Below are 18,118 nucleotides of genomic sequence, written 5' to 3'. Positions count from 1 at the left end.
CTGCAATAAGATCTGACCAACTCATCTGCCCGAGCCGAAGGATCCGTAAGAGCAGTCGTCTCGAGGCCGAGGGGATATCCGAAGCGGGGGAGATACCTCGGGGGTGGACGGCCGGTGACGCCGCCGCCTGCCCTCGGTTATCCGAGATTAAACCCGAAGTGCTTGGAGCTGAGAGAGACGAGACTGTGCTCGACTGCACCTCACACGGGCCAGAAAGGGCTGTACCTCAACACCACTCAGAAGATGTCCGAGGCTAGTATAGAGCTCTCGTCGTCGTTGTGCTGCCTGCTCGGAAATAGTTTGCGTCTGCCATGGACTTTGTCTTTTTGTGCAGGCATTTGGTAAACCGTAGTGAGTGCTGTGGTATCATGATGTAAGAATGGTAAGAATGTTTTACATGTGTCAGCTCGGCGTTGCGAGCGAGCTGCCATCGCTCAGCAAGTATATTCGAAATGGAGCCTCCTGGTGGGCGCAGACTTGAGTATTTAAGAGGGACGGTCCTTCTCCGTGAAGAGATCCTCAAAAGATCAATGAACGGCATGGCATCTTTGCATATGCTTAACCAGAGTTCTGCTGATTTTGCACTCCAAACAACACGCTTTGCATCTCCCATCTCAAACATCTCACCAGCCTTAAGCTACACCACGAAAGAAAATGGACGCCTTGCACTCCGTTGAAGTCTTTATCAGGAGCCGACCTCTCCTCAGCGCAGCCGGTGCGTTGGTCCTCGGAGCCGGACTCGTCGCATACCAGGACTATCGGTCGTATGTAGCCCTGGGGCCCCACGGGCTGCCCGACACGTTCTGGGGTTGGTACAGACAGCTGTCCATGAGCCGCAAGTCGCGCAAGGACACGACAGTCCCGGCACCTTACGACCTCGACAAGGTGGCGGGTCCCCACGACTACACCAGCTACCTGCCGCGCTCCCAGTCCGAGGCCCTAAGCTGGCGGCCGGGCAACAAGCCACCGCAGATCCCAGGTTTCGTCGCACCACAGAGACAAGTGACGGACCAGGCGAGCAGTGCGACAAAGAAAGCCATGTTCGAGTTCCTGGACGCGCTGGTGGCCGCGAACCCGGAGGTGCTGCAGACACAGATGTCGGTGCTAGAGGGGCCAGTCCCGGCGATGGGGATGAAGGGATTCCAGACAGTGCCTGACAGCTCCAGGCCCAGGGTGCTGAGGCAGACACGGGGCGAGATGTGCCACATACACCCTCCAGACGGCAGTACGCATCTGCTGCTAAGCCTCGCAGACCAGAAGAGAGTGATCGAGCTGGGCTGGGGACGTCGGCATCGGCTCAGCGGGGGAGGGATCCTGCCCTGGAACTATACGCTCATATACGCCCCTCGTAACGAGGAGGAGGTGGCGGTCTGGAAGAGGATCGTCAAGAGTGCAACTAGCTTCTGCTGCGCTGACGTGGCTGAGATCCAGGCTCCTTGAACGGGTATAATCGACATCGCCAACAACATTGTCTGGTGGGACGGAAGGTTGGATCGCTTGTAAAGATGTTTTGTATGATTCGAATATCTAGAGGATCAGTACAGACCGAGTCTCTCTTTTTCCTAGACCTATATCCATGCCGTTGCAGGCTTCCCTTTCCCCCTTCCTCATTGTGATTTGTAGGAGCTCTAGGAGCCTCGCCCAGGTCGAAGAAGATATCCACAGGCGAGGACTATGATGGTCCAGTCGGTAGTATTTATTCTTGCAGCTGTTGTCTGTGACAGAGAGTCACATTCTTCCCGTAACCAGCTTCCTCTCAAACAACTCGACACAAAACGCATCGAGAGGGAGAGGCCCTCCAGAAGAAGACTCGTGGTGAAGGATGAGGAGTAGCCGGTAGAAGGAGCTGCATCGGATCGTGATGTGAACGAGAGCAAAGAAAAAAGCACACAAACCTGCCTTCTAGTGACCTACCAGGAGACTGTTGTATAGAGATGGAGGTAGCGTATCACATTGCTTGAGGTGGACTGAGTTGTATCGGTATAAAGTCCATGTGCTAAGACGAGGAAAAAGGTAAAAAATGTGTTGATGAGATTCAAGTACTGACGAAGTTTCGGGATGGGTTGTTATTGGCTTACGGAAATGCATTACCCCTGCTGTCATATCCTGGTAAGTGCTAGGTAAGCTCAGCTAAGCTGGCTGGCCCGTGCTTTGCGCAGCAGCACGGTGACAGTGACGAAGCAGCAGCAACATCGCTATCGATCGAGTCGGAAGGTCATCGTCGCTGTGGGAAACTCTAATCCGGCCCAAGCATTCTTCAAGTCTGCTCGTTGATTTTCTTGTGAGCGCACTGCAGTGGTACCTTTGTCTTTAATTACTGTTGAAATTGCATCTCTTTATCTCTCTCAACCACTTGTTTACGCAAGTCGTTTCCCCCTTCGACATTCCTGTATTCTCAACCCACCTCCAGGTCGTCATCATCTTTGCCCTCTTTCTGCCGGTTTCCTCCGCCGCCTCCTCCTCGTCCTTCTCTCAACACCTGGGCACCAACGACCAGCTGACCTGCTCAGCTCTTGCGACTGCGACTGCGACGCCAAGCGACGCGCCCCATTACTCGAAGATAAACCTGCTCTACGCTTCTTTGTGTAGCGCGTCAGGTTCGGCGACCGGCTGTTGCACGGGGAATAAGAGAAGAGGGGCAGCAGCAGCTGAAAGAGGAGGAATTGAGAGCAAGCTCTGGAATCGAGAGAAAGTCTACGACCACCACAACATCAACAACAATACCAGGTCCGAAGGCATGGCTGCTCCCGCCCCGCCAGAGGACCAGGTCCGTCTGCTGAGCGACGCCCTCGAGGCAGTCCGCCACCAGACCGGCCTAATGCGCAAGTGCCTTGACATGCCTGGCAAGCTCATGGATGCCCTAAAGTGCTGGTATGTCGATTTTCCGTCCCTGGTCCATCATGACAGGTCCCTCTCTCCCTTCCCTTTTACCCCCGACCAGAATCGCTGACGCTCACAATCATTGTCTCCTGACAGCTCTACCCTTGTGTCCGAGCTCCGCACCTCGAGCCTTGGGCCCAAACAGTACTATGAACTCTACATGGCTGTTTTCGATGCCTTGCGATACCTCTCCGTCCACCTTCGCGAGAATCACCCAGTCAACCATCTTGCCGACCTCTATGAACTTGTCCAGTATGCGGGCAACATCGTCCCCCGCCTCTACCTCATGATCACCGTCGGCACAGCCTACATGTCCATCGAGGGCGCACCTGTGAAAGAGCTCATGAAGGATATGATGGATATGAGCAGGGGCGTCCAGCATCCTATCCGGGGTCTTTTCTTGCGTTACTACCTGACCGGTCAGGCGAGGGATTTCTTGCCTACTGGTGATGGCGATGGGCCGGAGGGCAACCTACAGGACTCCATCAGCTTCGTCCTGACCAACTTTGTCGAGATGAATAAGCTATGGGTTCGTCTGCAGCATCAGGGTCACTCCCGGGAACGTGAGCTGCGCACACAGGAGCGCAAGGAGCTCCAGCTCCTTGTGGGCAGCAACATTGTGCGACTGAGCCAGCTTGTCGACCTCGAGACCTACAAGCACGGTATACTTGCGCCTTTGCTGGAACAGGTGGTGCAGTGTCGCGATGTTTTGGCACAGGAGTACCTGCTTGAGGTCATCACGCAGGTCTTCCCTGACGAGTATCACCTCCACACCCTGGACCAGTTCCTCGCCGCCGTGTCGAGGCTGAACCCACATGTCAACGTCAAGGCAATCGTGATAGGACTAATGGACCGGCTCTCCGACTACGCTGAGAGAGAATCGCAAGGACAGGCTACAGAGGATCGGGCAAAAATGGAGGAAGACGCCTTGGCCAGTCTCTTGGAAAAGGTCAAACTCGGGCAGGAGCAGCCAAACCCCGCAGACCATCAGCATGAGCAACCATCCGACACCAATGGCGACCGTCCTGAAAGCGAAACTGCTCCGGCGCCCGAGCCGCAACCCGCCGAGTCCGAGTCCGAGTCGGCGCCATCAATAGCAGACACGGAGGCGACTGCTGTGGATGGGGAAGAGCCCAAGACAACAACAGTAGAACACCGAGGCATACCGGATAACGTGCCACTGTACGAGATCTTCTTCGGACAGGTGACGCACCTGGTCGAGGCACAACGTTTACCTGTGCAGGATACGATCGCTCTCCTGGTGTCTCTCACAAATCTTGCTCTCAATATCTATCCTGAACGCCTCGACTACGTGGACCAGGCCCTCGATTATGCCAACGTCAAAGTCCACGAGCACACCAACAGCGCCGACTTGCACTCACCAGCAGCCCAGCAGAGTCTCCTCAGCCTGCTCCAAGCTCCTTTGAAACGATACGTCTCCATCTTCACCGCCTTATCCCTCCCGATGTATGTGCCGCTTTTCCAGTCCCAAACGTACCCTACCCGGCGTGCGGTTGCTGGCGAAGTTGCACGCACCCTGCTCAAGAACCAGACCCCTATAGAGACGACGACTCAGTTGGAAAATGTGCTCGGTGTCCTTAGTGTACTGGTGAAAGAAGTCTCGCAGGCTCAGCCTGGATATCCTGGGGCCCCAGCGAGGGCGCGCACCGTGGAGACGGACGAGACGATGGAGGAGCAAGGCTGGCTTGCCCGTCTGGTCCACCTACTCGCCGCAGAAAACAACGATACTCAGTTCAAACTGTTGCAAATGATACGGAAGGCTTACGCTGAAGGCAACGAGCGCATACGGACCACGACACCTCCCTTGATTACGGCGGGCATGAAATTGGCTCGTCGTTTCAAGGCCCGCGAGCATTACGATGACAACTGGTCAACACAATCATCCGCACTGTACAAGTTCATGCACTCTGCGCTGTCACAGCTGTACACGCGCGTGAACGCTGCTGGTGCCTCAGAGCTCGCACTCAGACTATTCTGTGCCTGCGGACAGACGGCTGACCAGACTGGTCACGAGGAGGTGGCATATGAATTCTTCGCACAAGCCTTTACCGTATACGAGGAAGCTATCAGCGACTCCAAAGCGCAGTTCCAAGCTGTGTGTGTCATCGCCTCGGCGCTGCATCAGACACGTAATTTCGGCAAGGAGAACTACGACACCTTGATCACCAAGTGCGCCCAGCATGCTAGTAAACTGCTACGGAAACCAGATCAGTGCCGAGCTGTGTATCTGGCAAGTCACCTCTGGTGGGCAAACCCCATTGCCGCCAATGGAGAGGAGGACGAGAAGAATGTGAGTTCAGAAACCCTTTGTGTAGCCCACCTCACCGCCGAACCTTCTTGTTAGAGTTCTTCTCTTCTTTTTTTTTCTCTCTTAACTGACCAAACAAACCCGTCCAGCTCTATCGTGATGGCAAGCGAGTCCTCGAGTGTCTGCAGCGTGCCCTCCGCGTAGCTGACTCCTGCATGGAGACGGCTGCGTCTATTGAACTCTTTGTGGAGATTCTCGACAGATATGTGTACTATTTCGACCAGCACAACGAAGCGGTAAGAATGAATCCGAGGTACCTGATTACTTATAATATAACACGATATTGATCCCCCATGTCACCACAGGTCACCACCAAATACCTCAATGGGCTGATCGAGCTCATCCACTCCAACCTCGCCGGCAACCAGCAGGACTCGGCATCTATCGAGAACAGCAAAAGGCATTTCTACCATACCTTGGAGATCATCAAGAGTAAGGAGTACGAGGGTGTCGTGTTGACCCCGAAATGAGCGGAGTGAAACAGTGAGGTAGATATGTGTTTGATTTGATCCATAGAAAGTCGCAAGATCGAGCGGGCGACCACCATCAGTGGTGGGAGGGCGGATAGCTGTTGCTTTTGTGGATTTTTTCCTTCTTCTTGCCACAAGGGGGGTTGGGGCCAGGGGAGGTTAGGAGGCCGGAGGTGTTCAAAGTCAAGGGTAGGAGATGAGGGCAGGAAAATGGAATGAGGGGACTAGACTTGAGGACGATTGTCAGCGCACATTGCGAAAGCACAACGACATCAACCAAACTGCATGCGTCGTCAAGTCAACTACGCCTCTGTTTCGTTCTTGTAAATACTCAAAATACTTGTAATGATGAACGCTCGGCCCCCTTCTTTTAAGAATGTGAGATTTTGTCCCAAGTGCTCGTCATGGTGTGATTTGATATGTGCATGTCCAAATTTTTTTTTTCGAATTTTATGTACGGCGGCAAAAATAATCTAAATATTCCACCCCGCGCCCTAAACGCCGTGCGATGCCATGCCGTGGTACGGAAACGAGATATATACCTTGATGCCCATGTCCATTTCCGCCATCCCCGTTTTCCCGCCGCCTCCCCACCCTCGTTGTTTCTTTCTCCCTTTGATGGACCCCAGGAGACATGATTGAAACAACAGCGAGTTCTTTCGCCTCTCTCAGCCCTGCCATGTCTTGAGTGGCACGGTTGCGTCCCGGATGATGCGCGCCGTCTTCGCGACTGTGAGGTTGGCCAGTGTCCAGTTGCCAGACTCGACGACGTCGCGGATGGCCGGGAAAAAAGCCTCATCGTAGCCGGACCAGAGCTGTGGGCCGAATACGACATGTCGGAACTGTGTGCGGTTGGGGATCTGCGGGGAGACGACAAGGCGTTAGTGTCCAGGGCGGTTTCATTGATGAAGAGATGGTAATTTTTGCTCAAAGTGAAAAAAGAGAAATTGCCGGGAGGAAAGGAAACTTACACCACCTCCCTGTTCCACGTCAAGGAGTCCCGTCTCAAATTGCGACATGATGTTGTTGAACTCGCACCTCTTGGAACCCAGTCGGATGGGCTCCCATCCATTCGCCGCCAGTACACTGTTCTGCCAGATATGTTCCCAGTCCTGGAACGACGCCACTGCCTCAATCACCTCCAAGACGGCCTTCTTCAAGACGTTCAAGTCCAGTGGCGTTTGACCGTCCTGGTTGGCCCCCTTGTGGTCAGTCCAGTCAGATAACTCGTTGGTCCACTTGTAAAGAGCGTTGGCGTAGGCAGCCATATCAAAGGGAAGCAGAGGCCGGTCGGACAGCTCTAGAATGAGCAGGCCTAGAAGCTCGGCCATCATGCCGTGATACGTGAAGCCGGGATCGCCGACCGTGTCCATCCATTCGAAGTTGTCATAATTGGAGTGATAAGGGTGGAAGGGGCCACCGGGCTCATCAAAGAACAAGTCGAGGGATGACACGCCAGCAATATCCTGGAACGCGACGTAGTCGGAGCCGGCACCCAAGCCCTCGATTTCCGCACCACGACGATCCCATAGTTCGCGCAACGTTGTATTATGGATCGGATCGTAGACTCGGTCGATGACGCGATAAAGGATCTTCTGGAAGACAGGAGAGCCAGAGGCATGGAATTCATCTCCGGCAATCGGGGTATCGATGTTGATGTAGACGTAGCCATCGCGGCGCAGCCCATCAAGGTTGTTCTCGACAAATTCGGTCGATCCAATCAGGTTGTATTCCTCGGCGTCCCAAGACATGAACTCGATGGTTCGCTGTGGCCTCCAGCCCCGTTCGACGAGGTCGCCGAATATGCGAACCATCTCCAACATAATGGCACTGCCTGAGCCAGGGTCGGTGGCGCCGTATGACCAAGCATCTCGGTGGTTGCCAATAATGATAGACTTGTCCGGCTGCTCGACCCCCACAATGCGGCCGTATACGTTCCAGATGGGCTGCTGAGTGTTCTCGTCCTGTTCGTTCTTGAGGCGTACAATCGGTCCAGAGAGGTTGCCCGTCCACCACTCGCCAACATCAGGGACGCCACCGACCCACTCGTCGGGGCACGGTTGACCGAAGCCCTTGATATGCTGCAGGAGGACCTGGGCGTCACGCCAGGCCAGGGGCAGACTAGGGATCTGAACGAGGCCCGTGGTCTGCTCCGGCTTCATCCTCGGCAGACCCTGCTTGCTCTCCCATCCCGGTGTCAACACGTCGCCAACGACCCAGCTCATAAGACTGACGCCGCCACGCTGGACGCCGTCGGAGGGCATGAACCGGCCATTCGGTGCCACATCGCCTCGCAAGAAGCCATCATCCTTGGGGTCGCTGTAGATGATGCAGCCGGCAAAGCCTGCCAGCTCAGCGGCCTTGATCTTGAGGGCGCGGTCGCCTTCGGTTCCGTAGTACTTGACGAGAGCGATGGCGCCCTTCGTGTCAATCCCGCTATCATAGAGCCTCTTGAAGTCTTCGCGGGATCCATAGTTGGCGTAGATCAGCGGGCCCTTGACGTCGCCACTTTTCGAGTGTCCGTGGAAGGCAAAGGTCTGGTGGCCGACCTTCTCCTCGCCTGGATCACCCTCCTCGAGCTGAGCGGTCCAGGTCGGCTTGCCGCTCCCGTCGAGGATCTGTACTGCGCGACCATCGGGTTTGGGGTAGTTGAGATAGACATAGTACTCGTCCACGGTGACGTCCTCCAGCCCATACTTGACGAAGAGGTTCTTTGTATCCATTGCCAGGGCATAATCGCCCTCGGAACCGGCAACATGAGCGTAGGAAGTGAAGTGTTTCAGGTTCTCGCGTATGCGGTCCTTATCGACGCTGCCCTGGACGTGGATGCGCACACTTTCCGGATCGAACATCTGGCCGCCCCCAAGTCGTCGTGCCATGTTGGAGAAGAGATCGCTCATGAAGAGCAGATAGAGGAAGCCCATGATGAGAAGAATAGCAAACACGCGACCAACCATGATGAAGGTGGCGGTGGAGTTCATATCGGGCGTGCATCGCCGTCGCGAGCCAGGACTCTCACCGCTGCTGCCGTCTTGCTGCTGCTCGCCTAGCCTGATGGATGGTAGACTTGGTAGTCGCCAGCGCCAAGACTTCCAACGAGGCAGTGATAATGAGAATGGCATCCTCTTGGTCCATATGGAGGATCTGGTGCTCGCATCATCGTCTATCTCCAGCTCTTGCATCTCCCTCCGCACATGGTCCTCCTCTCCACCGTCTTCGGAGTCGGAGTATTCGTCATCTGTCTCGACAGTAGGTGGTCGGTAGCCACCTGGTCGCCGCAGAGGACGGGTGGATGATGGCGGCGCGTCATTGGCGGGGTGGAACGGTGCGCCGTGATTCAACAGGCTTTGGGACTCGAACTCGAGATTCGAAGGGTCGTCGTATGGGGACGATAGAGACGGGCGGCGGGTCGGCTGGTGGCTGCCACCGGCGATAGCTTCATCGTAGGTAGGAATAGGAGGGGCGGGATCGTAGGGCTGATTGTCCTTAGGAGCCATCGTAACGACTCGTGGACAATTTTAGAGGTAGTAGAGATACAGAACAGTCACAAGGCGGGAGAGGAAGCCCTGAAACAAGTCCCTGGTCGAGAGGAGTGGCCTCTTTCTGGAGAAAGGTAGTAGGAGAAGTTAAAAAAGGAGATGATGAGAAAAATATCAAACAAAGTCAAGCGAATGGATGAAAGTTGTCGAATCTAGGCGCGAGGCCCAGGCAAAGGGAAGGTCGTAGTAACAAAAGAGGCAGCGCTCTTCGGACTCGCTGATGGCGGCTTCATGGATAGACTCTGGGGATGAATCGACTAGCGACAAGACCCTATGCTGCCATGAGGGTAGGTGGTGTGTGGAAGAAAGACGGTGGTCGTGGATGGTGGATGACCGATGGTGGTGGCGGTGGTCGTTTGTGCGGGTGTAAGTTGTGAGTTGTAAAGGTACGAGAGATGTCGTGATTGATGTTGTCGCAATCCAGTTCGACTTGGGTCCCGGCAGCAGCTTGGACCAGTATTCTTTTGGAAGCAGGCTGCCCCGAGATCCGCCAAGTCAAATCAGGTACCAGATTACACTCTGGCACTAGTGATACTCGTACCCTGGTACAATAGTACAGGGTGCGTAAATTTACGACACGCAGACAGTTTAGGGAATGGGGACATCCGCCCGCCCATCTCCACCCCTGGCCCCCAATCTTGGGGCACCAAACCACCCCTATCTTTGTCTTTCTTTCCCCGAGAACGACGAACGACGACGATTGATCCACTGAACACCTGCAGGGTCTTCAGGACAGGGACCACCTTGGGTCAACAGCCTAGATCATCATTTGCACCTAACCCTAGCATCTTCTCAACGAGGCTTTTTATCAATTCCGTCTTATCCGTCTCTTCCGTAAGTTCGATATCAGGAGCTTTTTAGACCTCCATCGCATGACGGATCAATCGGCAGATGGGAGAAAATGCTTGAAGAAATCTTTGGGCCAGGAAAAGAGTTCTCATTGACAAGTTGGGCAGTGACTGAACCTTGTCGCTGGATAACATCGAGAAGGATGAGATGCTTCTTCCGATCAACAGTCGTTAGCGATTCAAATAATAAGTAGATGTACAGGCGGTCGTGGTCTGGCTTGGCCATATTAATCACATGTCGTCAGTACAGAGTATGGATATCAGAGGAACTGACTGTGATGTGACCTTCATGCAAATGGCCAGTTTTCAACCCCCACTTTCGCATTTTCTTCTTCTTGGGTCTCCCTTTGTTGTTTTATACTTCCTGCTACTCTGAGATACTTTAAGCAATTCTCGACGTTCTTATTCCTCTTCTTCCGTGTCTCTCTTTACATTCAACTTGTGCTGTGCCTTTCAAATACAGACGCAGTATTGAAGTAGGAAATTGTTGGCATACGTTGCCACACGCTTACACCTCGCTTGTAAAAGTCTGGGCACGTAAATTGCGTTCCTTAAGTAAGAGTTCATTCGAACTTAGCAGTTGAATGAATAAATCTTAAGAATTCGACCTTCTTACGTCACATTTGGACATTGTGAACTGTCCCTCGAATCAAGGTATACAGTAATTGATACGTCTGATGGCAGCATCAGAGAGTGTCACACCAGCCCATGATGAGAGGAGCTGAGCCTCACTATAATTTCTAAGATGTCGACCCAGATCTGCCGCCATGTAAAACTTTGATGGGGCATATCAATGTGCTTCCCAAAGTTCACAGACCTTGAGCTAGTTATGTTAAATATCTAGCAGGTAAGATAGAATAGCTCTGAAAAAGAATGCCATCAGCTTTAGAGCTTCAAGTACTAGGCAACTAGAAGATAGAAAGAGAGGATTGGGCTTGCTGAGATAATATGTTTGTGTGGATATACGATATGACCTTGATACCTCAATACAAGAATAATAGGGCAACAGAAATAGGAAGAAGTGAGGCGAAATGCATAAAGAGATATATAAGAGCTTCATACATCACTGGACGCAAATATAGCTTGTAGCAAGTAGATGAGTGGATAAATGTTGCAGGTAAAAACTAAAATGCATATGGAAATCCATTCCACTTAACATCAGTATAGTCCCAACTATGCACGAGATTTTCGATAGCTTCCTGCTGCTTAATACTAAAGCTGGCAAATGAAATGCTGTAAGAGCGACACTCCACCAGTCGTCATATTATGGATGCTTTTCTTTTTAGAACAAGAAAGGCGCTGATAACCATAAGGGGCAAATTGAGGCTGGAGACGCCACCTCTACTCCTTGTCGCCTGGTTCTTCTATTCCCTGTGTTTTCACTATGCCACTGTTCAATACATGTTCCTGCTGCACACCTTCTGCAGCTATATCACAGCGCAAGTTTACAGTCAGCCGGTATCTGAATAGGCGTGGTGTGTGAGTTCGACCCTCTACACAGCCATCTAAGCCACAGCCATTTCCAGTCAGCTGGGAGGTGGCCATTCCTTTTAGCTGTTTCATACATGGCAATTGCTGCCACACGCAGCAAGGATAATTATCAGCCGCACCTTATAGCAGCACCGAGGTCAGCGCTCATACTGCCATGATTCAAGATAATTGTAGCTCCAATCATCCTAACACAGTGCATATAGAAGGTCTCATTTAGAATCTGTGACCTTCAAGCTGTAGCGCAGCCCTTCTGTACTGGACTGATACTTGATCCACACTGACCAGTCTATATCATGCCTACTTGAGAGACAGCTAATAAATCACTACAAGTATGAAAATAGCAACCTATAACTTTTAACAAAATCCAAGCTTAGTCCGGTCAATGCCTATTTATCAATACTCAAAGCCATCCACCTCCAACTTGTTATATGATTACCTAGATAATATTGTGTTGAAATGCAATCTGCTAGATGATTCGAGGCACAGAGCAACCTGAAAGCGCCTAACAAGGTAACTATTCTTGGGGGCCGGCGGTTGCAGATACGTCAATATTGATGGTTGTTGATTAAATGCATACAGAACTCTCCGTAATCGAAGCGCGCCTATGGGAGCTATGGCTGAGCTGAGTGAATTCTAACTATCCTCGTTATGTTACCTGAATGCACTGTGTCTTTTTGATTAAGAACAGAGCTGAGACACCCCTGCGCTTTTTCTATTGGTCAATTGAAGAAGGTTGATGATTGATAGTCGAAGGCTCATATTGCCCAATAGTAGGCTTGGTCAAAAAATGCATGTTCGTACATGGACATGTGTACCTGTGATCCTCTGCAGTCCCTTCTCACAACCTGATCCTCTCCGTTATCTACTGATACATTGAGTCTCTCCTCTTCGTTAGTATACTTTGCTTGTCATTCCTATTCATTCCTAGTTACAAACTATGTCTGAACTTCACAGACTTCATATTGTGCAATATCGAATGGGAAATATCGTCGAGCATACTGTAGATAGCATAGATCATTAGTTCCAGGATTACTTTGGTGCGAGCGATCACTTGGGCTCCGAGACTGCCCGCGAATATTGGAGCCCGATATGGAAGAATTGCTATTGCAAAGTGGGCAAACCAGACCCCTTGGTCAGACTCAAGGATTACATGAAGGAGCAGATAGTTGTTGGCAGATGTCATTCCAGCTGACAACTGTTATTGCTCGAAGAGAGCTCGAGCCAAGTCTCAAAAAAGTCTTGACACAAACTTACATCTCATCAAGAATTTTGCAAATTTGGCATGTTCACGCTCAAGGATGGAGCTGCTAGCTAAAGATGACCGAAATCATGGGGCATATGCGTTGGCGAGCACGTGAGAACACCTGCTACCATTGTTGTGTGCTCATATAGCAGAGGCCTCGGAGGTTCCCTATTGACAACGAGATTAGAGCCTCTAGCCAGCTCTGATTCATCTACTGCATAGAGGGGTTGGCTTTGTCTAGTGATAGTGAATGAGCCATCTTTTTTTACTGCCATTTGCATGGACCCCTAGAGTGATTGGTGAGCTGCAAAAATAATTCAAAAAGTGATCGAGTGTGAGAGCATGGCATGTTTGTCAAGCAAAGAAAACATCATGAATGAAGTGGCAAATACGCAGATTTTCAGCCTGGAGAACAATGCCAACCTATAAGAGTGGCTCTGATTTGGCTGTGCTAAGGCGGTGGTGGTATAGCAGCTGGCAATCCAAACCTGTCTGATAAGGGCCCTAACCCGTGAAGCCATAGTACAAACGCCCAAAGTTGACCAGATATTAGCATCGAGGCCTCCAAACGAGCTTTTCATGAGCTGTCATCTTCCGAATTTACAAAGAATGAAATGCCAGCATTTGGATGCTGTCTCGTCCACAACAATTCCAGATACAGGCATGGATACCTGAGCACTACTTGCACTGGCGCTTTCTTTTGCCTGGAATCCGCGGCGGATCTCTTTTCAACAGCACGCATACCTGAAACGCTGTCAGCAGCCACTGGCGATTTCCTCTCAATTGAAAGCCACGGCGGTTACTGTTTGGAATGCACGCAACGGAATCTGTTCCGGGGCCATTTGAACCCCAGCGACCCTCTTGTAATGATGATTCTATTAGCGGATTTCTATTCAGGAAATGCTAAAGCCTGGCCGAGAACCTTCTATCATTTTGGCATCCCAAAATTGTTGTCAGGTTGTATCAAGTCCACACCATCAAGCTGAACTTTGTAAGTCAGAGTCTCTGTGGATCTAATTAGGCGAAAGAACATCCTTCTTGGCCCATTCAGTATGCCTGGGGGTGTTATCCAGCTGTGCTTCCTGCACAAGTCCTAGTCGATCAAGTGGACGATTCAATGCCCAGGTGTGGGTCGGATCTATATAACGAGGCCTTCTTCTTCGAGTCCAGAGTTTGTGCCATTACATTTGCCAAACAATTTGAACATCACAAAGTGGACCGCCAATCCTCAAATTATCTATAACAAGTCTTTTTGCTCTACCAAAATCTCATCCCCAGACCCCTCAAAGCTTCTTTCTGGAAAGTTTTCTTACGCATACAATGGCGACAGCTACTCCCAGCCTAAAGTCGTCTGAAGAAACCCCTTTGGAGGGCCATGGCATGCGACCGGGTGCCAGGTCGAATGGCCGTCACGTTGCGATCCTGTGGTGGGAGGAAATCGCCTCCGTCATTGCATCCACGTTTGGCATGGCCGGTTTGCTCGCCTTTCTTTACCGTTGGAATTACGAGCCACCCCGTATTCGACTGTCTTCACGCTCAACTCGACAGTCACGGTCTTTTCAACAATCATCCGCATACTTTGTATGTACGCAGTCTCGGCCATGATTAGTCAGAATATGTGGCTATGGGCTTCAAAGGGAGCACCAAGTCAGCTTCGGAAACTCTACGACCTAGACAAAGCCTCAGCGGGTGCATGGGGAAGTCTGCTATTACGCTGTAAACAGTTCTTAAAACCGTATGTTGGTATAACTCGCTTCTGCTGTTTTGTACAAGAAACATACTGATTTGATTCCACTACGACAGGAATATTGTCATCCTCGCTTTCGACACCTTCAATCAACAACTAGTCTCCACCACTGAAATTAGGCGGCCCGGAGGCATTATAAGCGATGTGCCACGCGTCAATGAATATTTCAACGGAAATGGCGATACAAGATTGTTTTACATAGATGGGAAGAGTCAATACATTCCACCCCTGAACCCAACGGCCGCGATGTTGTCGGCTTCCTACGCTGGCTCTCTCGGAACTACAGCCCCCAAACTCTCTGCAGCATGCAACGGTGCATCCGGTGTCTGCACCTGGCCAATTACCCCCACTCTCGGTGCCTGCGGTACCTGCAATAAGACTAGCTACACTTGGACATGCATGCCAAGCGGTCTCCCGTGCAATATCACGACATCAACTGGAGCTAGTATGACAGTCTACAGAGACGACATGGGAACCTCTTCAGCCTCTCCACAGCAGCTCTGCCTGTTGCAAATGGCCTTGTGCTAGTCGATTATCAACATACCGACAGCATTGGAATATGAAAATTCTCCAGGCTTGACTGAAGGAAATGTCATTTCAGCACAGTGTTTGCTTGAAGTGTGCGTTCAAGCTTATACGACTGAAGTGCTCCACGGCACCTTCACGGAGACGCTCATATCTTAAGTGGACGGAGCTCAATGCATCGATACCAACCGACAACGTAAACGGTTCAGTTTTTGGCGGCATGCCTTCCAGTATGAATGTGCTGCCGAACGAAAACTATACCTTGCAGCCAAGAGTCATCCATGGCCTCCAAAACACCTTCAGTGTCATATTGAACGGCAGCGGTACAATCATACCGGTGGTTAATTCAAACCACATAGCGGAATGGAGCACGCCATCAATGGAAATCATTCAGGGCCTAACGACGAGTATGGATGACATCAATTTATGGTTCAGTAACCTGGCTGCCTATGTTACTCATGTTCTCCGCACGGATAACAGCTCTGTTCAACCGCCGGCTCAGAATGGATTGCTCTACGCAGGCTTCATGTCTACTATTGTAACAGTCTATTATGTCCGGTGGCCTTGGGCTATCCCGTCGTGTGCGATAGTCATACTCTCTTGCACATTCATTTGCGTGAGTCTGGCGCAACTTTCATGGATGAAGGTGCCTATTCGTAAAGGGAATATTCTTACTGCTCTGTTTGTTCAGGTGGATCCGATTCTGCTTAAGAAAGTCTCGCCGCCCAGCATGGTCAATGGCTCCATCGGAGATGAAGTTGGTAAAGCCAAAGTACGACTTGATGACAGCGAAATGTCTTATTTGCGAATCATGGAGGTTTGAAAGTAGCTGTTTAGTTAATTCACTTTAGCCTCTTCCTTCCTGAACTACAATACTACAAGATGCACAGTCTCTTTGCAATATCACTTTGAACAGAAACAGTGGGAAAATGCTCTGCTGTGTGCTATCAATTTACTGAGCCTAATGGCGAATGTCTTTGTCGAGTCACTAGTACCAAGGTTAAGTACTCAAATGGGTTCCAAAGAATAATTTGTTCGTGCCTGGAAGGCTCGAATAGCGTTGCGATTTGAAGCCTTGACTGCGAAAAGTAAGGTGTCGAGCATTGATTTCCTTTTTCCTACACCGTACTATACCTAGTAATTGTATTAAGAGATTGGAAACAGAAGGATCTTCCGTTGAACACCGATCCGTACGGGCGGGTCTGAGTACAGGCCCAAGTTGACCACTCTGAAATTGGCGTCTTCGACACCGACACAGGAACTTCAAATAATGCTTGTACGCAAGTCTCGCATCATAACTTGACCTTGCCACGGCCTAGGGTATTGTTTGTTGTCTGTACATCTCTCAGTTCAGTTTTCTGACCCTTCCGAATCCTCAGGCTCAGATGATGCTTATGAGGAATCTCCATCTAGCCTATGAACAGAAGACGTAATACACGACGCAGCCATTTCCAATTTCAAATATTCGACCAGCCCATGCTCAACAGAAACCGACAGAGCGGCATAGACAGCCATGGCTGACGACTTGGGCACCGGCAGATACTTGGCTTCCGAGACAAGTTCCAACTCCTTCAGTGTCTTCACCTGGGCCAGCTCCCTAACCCACTCCAGGCTCTCATGGCCGATCAGGCTCAGCAGCTTGATGTCCGACGCAGAAAGCTCCTGCACGCCCTCCCATGGATGGCTCGGGCGGCCCGTCTCCATCACGACCCGCAGCCTCTCCAGCGTTTTCATGCCGGACAGGAAACGGCACATGCAGGACCACTCGCTCTTCTCACTCGTGTAGCCCATGGAAGGGAACGGGCCGCGCTTGTAAACACAGATGCATGATACGAGCGAGAGGGTGTAAGGGGTACGGTCCGTGAGGAAGGGGACGACGGCCTGGACATGATGGCCAAAGTCGAAAGAATGTCTTCCGTACAGTGCTTCAGAAGCTTCGCCGTAGAGCAGTCTGCAGACAGCCATGATGGCTGTGTGGAATTTAACGTGCTCGCTGGCGAGGTGATAGGTGGTTTCGTAGCATCGCTGATGAAACATTGATGTTCGTTCCATCACATGGTACTTCGTGCTGCGTCTGGTAGTGGGCTGGGTAATCGTTTCCCTGGTAGGCTCAAGTCGTTGGCCCCTCCATTGCCCGTTTCGTATAGCTATGCAATTTCTCCCGCCATCATCAAAAAGGTATGTATAAATGTGCTGTCGTATTTCCGCTGGCAGCATCAGTAGCAAAGGCTGCGCTTTCTCCCCCATCTTCATGAAGTGGTCATCTGGCACAGGACGCAGAGCCGGCTTTGCCCGTTATTTGGAATGCCAAATACCATGTAGCCGTTTGCTTGTCAGGACGTGATCAGGGAGATGTCAATTTTTTTTTTTTTTTGCTCCCCTCTTTGTCTTCTCATGGGTGCAAAGCGTCAGCCTTTTTGCTGTTGACGGCCATCAAGGTCCTCGCATCTCGTGCTAGGCTACGAGACAGAATGTTTAGTGGAAACAAACTAGGCCCTTGATTTGGTCGGCAAATTTTCCTTGACATTGCCCATCAAGGTACATCATATTCGAGAACTAGCAAATATCGAAGAGTGTATATTGCTACGGTGGGTCAAGGTGTAGTATCAGTTCTTATACGATGCGGTTGCACGGGTACCTACTTTTGGTTCGGAGAGAGAAAGGCGTTGTGTCCCGCCATCATACAAGAAGTCAAATGCAGTTTTCTCGATGAGCAGCACCCAGCAAAGCATGTTTCAATTCCGCCTATTTCTTTTTCCAGTCGTTGCTGCCTAGTGTTTTTGTTCTCGGTAGGAGTCGTTCCTTGTCCACAGGTGGTCTCATTATCTTTGCTGATCAGGCACCATTGCTCTTCGTAAGTGTGCCTCAGCTCAGATTCATGATGACAAACCTCTTCGCAGGTACGCTACTTTTTCTCGGCGTTCGCTTACACAACTTACAGTTACAAATTACAGGGTTACACGGAGTAGAGACAACTGGGCGGTGAGAAAGCCAAATCTGCTTAAACGGACGCTGAGAGAAACCGCAAACAGCGTAATCATGCCGG

The 18,118-nt window shown here is 51.1% G+C and overlaps 4 protein-coding genes across 4 annotated transcripts; 2 read left to right on the top strand and 2 right to left on the bottom strand.

The window, feature by feature from the left end:
* Nucleotides 1–738: 738 nt before the first annotated feature.
* On the top strand, nucleotides 739–1,431 carry M406DRAFT_241707 (uncharacterized protein; the record flags this gene model as incomplete). Its single annotated transcript, XM_040916151.1, has 1 exon — nucleotides 739–1,431. A coding segment is annotated over one exon (693 nt), but the record flags the coding sequence as incomplete, so codon positions are not given.
* Nucleotides 1,432–2,737: 1,306 nt separating this feature from the next.
* M406DRAFT_337777 (vacuolar protein sorting-associated protein 35) lies at nucleotides 2,738–5,679 on the top strand (the record flags this gene model as incomplete). The annotated part of the gene is made up of 4 exons (XM_040921291.1): nucleotides 2,738–2,871; nucleotides 2,977–5,191; nucleotides 5,299–5,445; nucleotides 5,515–5,679. 4 exons carry the CDS (start codon nucleotides 2,738–2,740, stop codon nucleotides 5,677–5,679), a joined length of 2,661 nt encoding a protein of 886 aa, XP_040777819.1.
* Nucleotides 5,680–6,347: 668 nt separating this feature from the next.
* M406DRAFT_345191 (Zn-dependent exopeptidase) lies at nucleotides 6,348–9,176 on the bottom strand (the record flags this gene model as incomplete). Its single annotated transcript, XM_040922049.1, has 2 exons — nucleotides 6,348–6,539; nucleotides 6,651–9,176. The coding sequence occupies 2 exons, from the start codon at nucleotides 9,174–9,176 to the stop codon at nucleotides 6,348–6,350; spliced, it is 2,718 nt and encodes a 905-aa protein (XP_040777818.1).
* Nucleotides 9,177–16,404: 7,228 nt separating this feature from the next.
* M406DRAFT_355386 (uncharacterized protein) lies at nucleotides 16,405–17,157 on the bottom strand. Its single transcript, XM_040923155.1, has 2 exons — nucleotides 16,759–17,157; nucleotides 16,405–16,722 (listed from the first exon to the last, which is right to left on the bottom strand). The coding sequence occupies exons 1-2, from the start codon at nucleotides 17,122–17,124 to the stop codon at nucleotides 16,465–16,467; spliced, it is 624 nt and encodes a 207-aa protein (XP_040777817.1). The 5' UTR covers nucleotides 17,125–17,157; the 3' UTR covers nucleotides 16,405–16,464.
* Between the last annotated feature and the right edge of the window lie 961 nt (nucleotides 17,158–18,118).

This window comes from Cryphonectria parasitica (genome assembly GCF_011745365.1).
Source record: "Cryphonectria parasitica EP155 unplaced genomic scaffold M406scaffold_3, whole genome shotgun sequence".
NCBI lineage: Eukaryota > Fungi > Ascomycota > Sordariomycetes > Diaporthales > Cryphonectriaceae > Cryphonectria > Cryphonectria parasitica.
This window is presented reverse-complemented; position numbering and strand designations above follow the sequence as displayed.

Excerpts from the sequence above, each read along its gene's own strand:
- M406DRAFT_355386 (XM_040923155.1), bottom strand. The coding sequence starts at position 17,124 with ATGGAACGAACATCAATGTTTCATCAGCGATGCTACGAAACCACCTAT. Across the intron at positions 16,723-16,758 it reads TGATGGAGACGGGCCGCCCG|TCGGACATCAAGCTGCTGAG; the intron begins AGCCATCCATGG and ends GAGCTTTCTGCG.